At 33.0% G+C, this 9,994-nt stretch overlaps 1 protein-coding gene across 1 annotated transcript; it reads left to right on the top strand.

The window, feature by feature from the left end:
- Positions 1–1,778: 1,778 nt before the first annotated feature.
- LOC117108790 (gamma-secretase-activating protein-like) lies at positions 1,779–9,802 on the top strand. Its single transcript, XM_033250940.1, has 8 exons — positions 1,779–1,949; positions 2,911–3,049; positions 3,138–3,302; positions 8,320–8,369; positions 8,651–8,833; positions 9,117–9,160; positions 9,635–9,675; positions 9,795–9,802. Exons 1-8 carry the CDS (start codon positions 1,848–1,850, stop codon positions 9,800–9,802), a joined length of 732 nt encoding a protein of 243 aa, XP_033106831.1. The 5' UTR covers positions 1,779–1,847.
- Positions 9,803–9,994: the final 192 nt, after the last annotated feature.

Below are 9,994 nucleotides of genomic sequence, written 5' to 3' on the forward strand. Positions count from 1 at the left end.
ATTATATATGTATATATATATTATATATGTATATATTAATAGACTCCTTGCAATGTTTACATTGAACCTGGCTGAAACGTTGGCGGCGCCCTAACTGGAGGCAGAAAGGCTATCTTAATACACTGTCTGGGTTATATTTATTTTAGTTGTGCCAAAAATATGAAAGCTACATGGATGAAAATCACATAGGCCTATGACATATTTACATATTAGGAATTGACAACAAATACAAAAAGTGAAGAAACTTTATTTTTTCTCTTTTTAAACTCATCTCATCGGATGTTGTCATGTGCGGGCGCGCTAGGCCAAGAAAGCACAAGAGTGTGGCGAAATCGTCTCCGCCTGTATAAAGGGCCTTGAATAGACCTTTGAATTTTCTGTTTACCCCACGGTGAGGCTAGGCTAAGTTTGACGAACGTTTTGAGGTATTCGTTAATAAATGGAATAATTGCTCATGTACTTTTTTAATGAAATGACACTTTTCAATAAGAAAATCACAGTGATGTGTCTTTATTCTTCTTTTGCGTACCATCAGATGGCCAAATCTGTATTATTCAGCCATTCCCTCGTTTCAGTTCTGAACGTCAAAGAGACCATGGCCTTCGGAAGGTGGTTTATAGAGGGGACAGGTGTTAATAATATGATCGGCAGTCTTTTCTGGTTCACCGCATTCGCATGCGGAACTGTCTGTCAAGCCCCATCTCTTCATTGATGACTTAAAGTGACCGACTCCTGTGCGTAAACAATTCAATAACAGGTCCACTGTTGACATAGTAGTTCTTCTCCAGCAACGCCTCCTCCTGGGTCCCAGGTGTAGTGGTGGATGCGAGAGCTCCCACGCGTGCTTCCAAGATGACATTAACATTCACTTTTAGATAGATCATCAGGGATGGACTGGAGCATCTCCTGTGTTACCTTGTTATAGGTTGACGGGACTTGAGTCTGCTTGGAGGCACCTCTGTTGTGTTGGTATTGTGTAGGACAATTGGCTTTCCTGGCCAGAGCGAGGGTTGCTGCTTTTTGTCGAATGCTGGAGCAATACCGGCAAGGACTGGCAGCTGAGGCAACTCAGTAGATTTTTTTTTTTTCCAACACTGAAATATGAGGTAATATTGTTTTGTTACAGGAAAGAAGCCCAACTCGTACTCAACCCAGCTGCATGAACAAAAACATAAACCTACATGTAGCATTGTATGTGTGTACTTGTTATATTGTGCTGTTTTTGACCCAAAACATTGGATAACAATTTGACTTTGACTGTTTTTAAAACAATTTTCTGGACTTCTTTGTGCGCCAAGACTCTTAGTTTCTACAGCCAGGCCTTGCTGAAGATTGAGCTGGTAATTCTAGGCAAATAATTGCATCGTATTTTATTGTGATGTTTTTGTGGAAGTGCTTCGCAATTAGTTTAAAGCGCGTCACATTTTGCGATGTGATACTGGGTAAATTGAACGCTGTGCAGGATGCAGTATGAAGTGGATGAACTTTTAGAGTTGCAGAAACTTTAATCCATCAATCAATCATTCAATCAATGGATTTATAAGGCGCATAATACAGCAGTCTCTATGTGCCAATAAAAAAAATGAAATTTGAAGTGAAGTAAGCAAGCGAAGTCGGTGCGAGAGCAAGTGTTGTTAGGAAGAGTCCATTTTTAAGTTCTTTTATTTAAATAATCCACAGTAATTTAGCCCTCTGTAACCAACGGAAAAGACACTGTACAAAATGCCTTGCCATTACATTAAATTATAATTTTTTTTTTTTTTTTTAATAAATGTGTGTTATTGATCTATTTCACAGTTTTTTCTGAGGATAAGATTTGTGTTAAAGTTGTCGGTCAGGAGAGGGAAATGGAAGTGATATACATTTGGGATGATATCTCAACTTTGACCTCACTCAAATCACCAGTTACACATGTTGGAATCTACACACCGTCCACACAAACCCATTCTGTGAGAAGCTTTGCATTTATTTAAAAAATACTCTTCTGTATTCTTTTGTTGTGAAGATATTTTGCTTTAGATGTTCTTGATCGTAAGCATGCCATAAAGTTTGAAAATATTTGTTTAAGATGAATACATTAAAACTGTAGTTTGCTGGATTCCTACAGTACATATTTTTTTTTACAAAATCTTTATAATTCAAATTGATCCCATTCATAACCCTTATATGAGTCATTCTGAGATCTCTTTTGCCTGGTTGGGTAAAGGAATGCATATTAGTAGTAAGACTTATTTTGTCTATATGAATAGAATGTAAATCCAGGTTGTGAGAAATGGAAAGCTGGAGGGGGTGTGAATATGGGATACGATTTGTTCCCGTATTCAATTTAAATGAAACTAGCACACTCTATGTATGTTTCAAATCTTCAATTGTATTGCTGATAGTCTGTTATATAATTCTTGTACAGAGAGTATTGCTAATGCAATGTTAGTAAAAGAGTCATTGCTTCCTCTCTGCAAAGCTTTGCTACACTGTTTGACAGAATGGCAGACTCATACTAGCTATCATACACAGCGCCTTACAAACATTTTTATTATGATTAATGTTACATAGAGATCAGGCGTGAGATTTATCAATCTCAGATTAGAAAATGTCTTAAGTCAAAAAGGTTAAGATTTCCCTAATAAATATCTTAAGCTGATTTATTAAACCATCTTAGCAAAATCTTGGCTTAAAAATCGTCTTACTGTAGATGGCGCTTACATGCAATTCACTTCCTAATTTTAAGCAACTTTTAAGCTAAAGCAATATTGATAAATTTGACTTAATAAAAAAAATGGACTTAAGACGAATTTAAGCTGATTTTTAGTTTTGATAAATCTGGCCCCAGGCCTGTAGAGGTAATGAACTCAACCAAATCAGAATATTATTTTCACTGATTGCAATTAAATTTCATTTTCTTTTTGACAGACAATTTTTGTGCACGATAAACTGTTGAACATCGTTAGCTGTAGTGTGAATCAAGACCACAGTGTATTGGCATATGTAGCGTTGATTAAGTGTAGCAACACTAAACGATTACCGGCTGCAGGGAAAACTACAAGACCAGGTAATCAGTAGTCCAATAAAATGAGCCTTCAATTTCTTTATAGATGTTTAAAGAACGAAAATTATATTATAATTTTTATTTCTTTCAGAACTGTTCAGTGCCTTCCTGGCAGAAATCAAACCTCAAAACCGAATATTTGACCTGAATGTCCAGCGCCGCAAACAACTGCATGTGCAGTTTTTGTGGAGTAAACAAAGCCATGATGCCACATACAATAAGGAATGCAAACTGCTCTTCTTTCTTCACCAAGAATGTAAGACTGTCAATTATTAAATTAACATTATTAATTTATTAATTTTATTGACGTCATTACTTTATTAATTTGCTTCTTCACATTTTAGTCCAGGGTTGGGCACAACAGAGGGCTAAAATGAATTTTTGATTTAACACCGAGAGCCACACCAAAACTTTTATGTCTCTAGTGTCTATACCGCTTTATGCTCAATTATAGTAGTTCGACGACGCGATGCTAGAGCGGAATCACTCATAGTTGACAGTCCTACCGGGCGTCCTACTTTTTCTGCATGCTTAGATTTGGACAAATTGCATTCTGGAATCTACGCGACAAGGATAACTTCACATTCTCGCATTTGCAGATGACTTTTAGTGATGTCATGTTCTACGTCCTACCGTCGTCGTGCAATCGAAATCTCCCTAATGTTACTCTTTACAGATGATAGGTCGGGCCGTAAAATAAAAGGTCTTTTCTAGCCAAATACAAATTATATACAAACTGAAGCAGTCATTACGTCTTCCCTTCCCACTTTCTTATTTATTTACATACATTTCAATATCACTTTTATTATCATAAATATCATAAAGACAGAAATATTATAAAATAGATAAAAGAAACTAAATATATAATTTAATTTTAAATGATTAACAAACAAAATAGAACACTTAAAATCACAATTCTTTAACCCACTATCCATCTTTCCATTATTTCACATATTTTGTGATGCTTTTATCACTGAAATTAAATATTTCTATTACTATTTTCTTTCAGCATCTGGTTTTTTCCCCTCAAACTTAGGTCACTTTCATAGACATTTGTGTCCATAACTTTTTTCCTTTAAATATTATTTCTAAACATATATATCATATCACAAATATAGCTAATTAAAAATATACTACTGTATATAGAATGAAATCTATGGTAGATGAAAGTTTGAAATAATTCCAAAAAAACATGCTGAAATTGATTGTTGGCAATAATTGCATATTATTTACATATTGCTGATTAAGTCCAATGAGGATGAGTTTGCATTTAGATTATGTTAAAATGGGTGGCGATTATTTGGAATGAGTGGGCAAAGCTTTGTGATGAGGTGGAGTTTTTTTCTCTCTTCAACTCCACATGCTTGTGTACGGCATTCAAATGTGTCCTCGTCTGCCTTCTTTATCCTCGCAGCTACTTTTTTCTTAAGGAATTCCTCCAGGTACTTTTACTGTGTGTCTTCCATGGCACAGATCCCTTTGCAAATTCAAGCTTGTGCACATTGGTTAAGACATGCTTGTCTGTGTAGCTACCTTGGCTAACTCCATTCTCTGTTTGAAAGATGTCATTGATGTGCATTCTAACAACCACACCTTTCTTGTCCACAATGCTCTCAAAGTCATGGCCATCATATATGTTCTTGCTGCCGCCATCCCTTTCTGATCTTCTAGTAAAACGTGTCTGCAGACAATATTACGTGTGAACTTTTCTGAAGAATTTGTTAGAGCTTTGGGTCGGTTGACCTCATTTATCGTACTGTAGCATTTAGAATTGCCCAGTTTTTGTTTTGCCCAGAACAATTAACCATGTAGAATATGAACTTTGTGTTTTCCCTGTTTAGTGGATTTCTCATGAATTTGATGTAGGTGCTTGCAATATCGTTGGCATTCCTCCCCATTATGCTTTCATCCCAAATTACACCTACAGGTTAGTCTCCATTCTTGTTCGTCCCAAGCGTTGCGAATGTTTAATGGAACTGAACGAGGCATCTGGTGAAAATGCATGTCCTGACACCTGGCATCCTTGGTAACATGATCACCTTTTGCATATCAACGGAGACAAAAACTTCATCCTTGTCGAGGCTCCTGTTTTTGTTTTTGTCATGCTGGTACATTTCCCTTCGGATCCATGCGCTTTCTAGATGTTGCTGTGTCCTACATATTTCACAGCCATCAGTACTTTGGATTCGGTACATGTTCACGCCTATAATGAATGACAGCAGGATGATATGGTCTTGTATAAGGTGCGAACTTTCACCGCTCAATTTATTAGGCGGTGAATGCATTCCCCGTCTGTCACATGGTGTTGACATGAATCCTGAATCTCTGTAAGTGTTGTACAAATGATTAATGGTCTTCGGATTCTTGTAGTCAAGAGTATAGATGAAGATGGCGCACACACTGATCATCACCTTCATCGTTTGGTAGATTGTATAATCTTGAGCATGCATGCGCGTCTTATGTCTTGTATGAGCAAAAACCGTCCGCTTGGTTTTAGTGACCTGAACTTGAAAATATATCTAAGCCAGTCGTCTATCATAATCCATGTCCCAGAACTGCTTGTGTATGGATTCTCCGAGCTCGGCAGTCTTGTGTTGTATATTCTTGACATTTTCGATGGCAGGATTGTAGGCATGGATGAAGAAGGGAGTACTGGACTTTTCACTGTCCCACATCTGCACGGACACGTTTAGCTTTGCCTTGAACAACTTGTGTCACGGTGGTCTAATAAATAAAATGGAATATTTAAAAAATAAATAAAAATAAAATTTCATAAAACTTTAGCACCAATTATACATACCAAGACAGCCTAGGACTCGCAAATAACCTAGTACAGTAGAACCCCTCAATTATGTACGGCACAGGCACAGAGCCGTTCGTAATTGTGGGTATTCGTAAAATCAGGGATGACCCAAATTCCTATATATTTGTACTGGTACTACTTACACTGGCATAAGCTAGGCCTAGGCTAGGCCCACAGGCCTACACACCTAAAGTCTGAGGGGGCCTAGGCATACAGCAGGCAGTTTCTAATCATTCTCTCACTCTAGGCCCACACAAATTTGTTTTTAATCGGACGTTTTTACCTTCTTAAATACCTAAATTGTGGATTTTACTCCAACACAACTTCCATAGATACTTGTTTATTATATATATTGATCATTCAATAAAACAATCAAGCACTATGTTGACTTTTAAAGCTGAAAACGATGATTGAAAGAGAAGTGAAATTTGTCGCATGCACATGTGTGAAGTTAAGAAACACTGAATTTGAAGAGGCCTGTTAGAGGGCCTCCTTCACTTGAGAATTACATAGTATGGTATGTTGTGTTATATGTCTGCTAATAACAGTTTACAATCCAAGCAGATTTTTTTTTTTTCATTCGTTTTTCACTTCACTTTTTATGACATCATCACCTTGATTTTATGTTCGTAAAATTGGCAATTTCTTAAATCTGGGTTCGTAATTAAGGGCTTATACTGTATATGGCTAAACTTTCTCAGGGTCTGTCAATATTTTACAGACAGTATCTGTTTAATATAATGTTTTTATTGTTCCTATTATCGCACATAGTTTCTTTGGAGATTGTTGGATACAGTCAGGATCATCGCATTCATTTGTTTTGTTGATTCTGTAAATGAACAAAAAGTAAATTAATTATGTATGACTGTATGTATAAATAAAAACAAATACAATCTTATCATTTAATCCGAGGCCTAGCTGCAGTCAGTGTGTTTACATTTTCACAAATTACAGGGAATCAATATATTTATTATAATATAAAGTATGTTTAATATAAGTTAATATAGGCCCTAAAGGCTAAATTTTTATTTTATTTTTATTTTGCAGAACTTTACATGTGGTTTCACCATTGTTACTTTTTTTTTTTTAACCTTATTTCTCACTTAAATATATCAGGCAGGGCTCTATTTTAGTACTGTTCCATGTGTTATGAAAATTGTTTTAAAATTCTTTTTGAAGGTTCTTAGAGCATGAAGGATGTGTGTGTATGTGAAATAGAATTCTTTAGATAAATGTGCGTGTGATTGATTCTATGTGTACATTCAACAAGCAAGCATTACAATTTTTTTGTATATTTTGGTTTAAAATTTCATTTACTGTACAAATAAAAATAAATGAATGTATTTTATGTCACATCTAATTACAATATTATTAATTATCATTATTATTATTATTAATATCATTTATTATTATTATTATTATTATTATCATAAACTTTTATTTCGCTGATTCAATGCCTAAACAATGAAATTACAATATTCAAAATAGAAATATACTTATAAAAGGTCAGACCAGCTGACGTACAATTTAGAATTAAAAAGCAATACATCACACATACATACTAGACACATTAATACGCAACATAAAACTATAAATATATGTGTACATTAATTCACCAAAACTAGGAATACCAACATTAAAAACACTTCATTACGCAAAGCATTATTATAACACACTCTGAAGAGAATTAAATTTACGCTTGGTGCAATTAAACCACAGAGTACTACAGTAGAGATTCATACAATATGACTTAAATAAATAAATTTTAACTGATTCAGAACATTTAGAAAATTTACGGCATAAAACATTAGATCTGATACACAAAGCATGGTACTGTTTACAAATGTCCTCATTATCTGATAAATTATTAAAACATAACAGATACCAAGATAAGTAATATTTGCGGACAAAGTCAAGCTGATAGCCACAAAGTGAAATATTAGGATTAAAATTATTAGGAGAAGGGTAAAAGTCGTACACATACTCCTCTTAGTGTTATATCATGATCTTAGGCAAAAATTTCACATACATCAGTAAGAGCCCGCAGAGCAATAATGGAAGGCGCTACGAGTATCATATCATCTGCGTAACAAATATTATTTATTTTAACATTATATTTCACATTCATATTTAGACTTGGAGAGTTTAACAATCAAATCATTGGTATAAACATTGTACAACAAAGGTGAAAGTACACCTTCCTGGTAAACCCCATTGCTAGCAATCAATATTTAAACAAATATATATTTTATACACTGAAAATATCATTACATAAACTTTGATTGATTAAAATATTATAATACTTTAATACGAGTCTTATGGCGATTTTTTTTCACAATTGTTTTCAAACGTACTGAGTATTTAGTACATTTCCACTTCACCTATACAAGTTTAATTGATTTTTATTTTTAAAAGATTACTTTATGATCTAAATGGAAAATCTTGTATAATTTTCATGTATATTTTTCAGCGATTGCCCTGTATAACATTCCACTTGGGAGGGTCGACCAGTTGGGCGTGGTAAGCTACTTTTATTTTTACAAAATACTTTTTTTAAAGATTCACAAATCAGAAAATCAGAAAATGTTCCAAAAATAGTTGAAATTGGATTTTATTAACCTCAGATTTAGATTGGAAGGTGTACAGTTGATAACAATAGATACATCATAGAAATAGGAAATTAACAAAACCATTAAATATTTTATTTAATGTAATGATCCATTCTTTTGTAGAATTCTATACATCATGTGATCAGTAGCAAGTAAACTTTAAGTTAATTATGATTGGTTGTTTATCAACAGGTGATCAGTAGCCAGCCAACCATCTTTGAGGTAGTTAAACAGTTTTACTGGTCACAATGGGACCTGTCATTCCAGAGGTTGTTCTTTGTGTCTCGTAAATATTCCAAGTCTGTTGATGTACAAGTGTACCCTGTTCTTAAGTGCTATGAATACAATAGTAAGAATAACAATTTTATCAAAATGGTAAGCAACAGTTTTTCTCAGGAATTATTTATTTGGAAAATTTGGAGATTATATATTTTATACAAAGTTTGTAAATGAATACACATCTTCAATTTTTTAAAATTTATTATTCGTTGTTAATATTCAAATTATTCAAAAATATATTATGACTAAAATATAATAATTATTTTCACAATTGTTATTTTTGTGTAAAATTGTTATTACTATTATATTTTATATCATAATATTTATATTGTTTTTGTTAATCGTTCTTGTATTATTTTATTTCTTTTTTTTATTAAAGTTTGAAATGAAGCTGGACTTACCAATTCCACTCGAAGTTAAAGAGTAAGTAAAAAATATTTATATTGTTTAATATTTTTTTTAAATTTTATCTTTTTCATAAGAGAGTACTTAATTCTACACTTTCAGACCTCAACCCCCCTGGAATCATTTTTTAATTACATATGAGTGAATTAGAGAGTTAAAAAATGCCTGCACTTGTAAAACTGTACTTTCTCTTACTTATAAACTCTTGACATAGTAAATGAACACATTCCAAATCATGCAGGTTCCATGATCAAGTAAAAGTAACAGTTGGACTGAATTATAGATTTTTATAATTAATTTGAAATTTATATTGACAATAAAAATAAGTATAATTACAATTTTTTTTTTATTATTCAGTATAAAAAAACACAAAAATAAATATAACAAAATATACTTTAAAAAATATATCATGATTCAAAACATAAATTACATCATACATTATCATTTTGTTTTTTAATTATGAATTTATAAGTTGTATTTTCCCTATTCAAGAAAGGAATACATAGTGAGTGGACCAAGCCGAACTCTGTCTGGCAAGTATAAGTTATTTTTTTCAATTAATATTTTATTCATTTATTCAGTTCATTAATTTATTTATTTAATCATTCATTCAGATTCCAATTTAATTTAATAAATTCTGATTTCAATCCAGGTCATTAAATTAATTTATTCAAGTCCATTCCAAACAATTGCAAGCCATTCCATTCTATTCCTCAATTAAATTTATATCATAATGCATTCAAAGTAGTCTAGATTGTATACTCATTCATTCATTTCTAGTTTAATTGTTGAAATATGTAACACAACACATGATGTTACAATTAAATTAATCAAATAAATACATTCACATTA

The sequence above is a fragment of the Anneissia japonica genome, unplaced genomic scaffold (genome assembly GCF_011630105.1).
Source record: "Anneissia japonica isolate Jap-2015-1 unplaced genomic scaffold, ASM1163010v1 scaffold10184_len302889_cov135, whole genome shotgun sequence".
Lineage (NCBI taxonomy): Eukaryota > Metazoa > Echinodermata > Crinoidea > Comatulida > Comatulidae > Anneissia > Anneissia japonica.

Bases quoted from the DNA above. Each gene is read 5' to 3' on its own strand.
- LOC117108790 (XM_033250940.1), top strand. From the start codon at position 1,848: ATGGAAGTGATATACATTTGGGATGATATCTCAACTTTGACCTCACTC. The intron at 1,950-2,910 runs GTGAGAAGCTTT...TCTTTTTGACAG, and splicing joins CGTCCACACAAACCCATTCT to ACAATTTTTGTGCACGATAA. The intron at 3,303-8,319 runs GTAAGACTGTCA...TATATTTTTCAG, and splicing joins CTTCTTTCTTCACCAAGAAT to CGATTGCCCTGTATAACATT.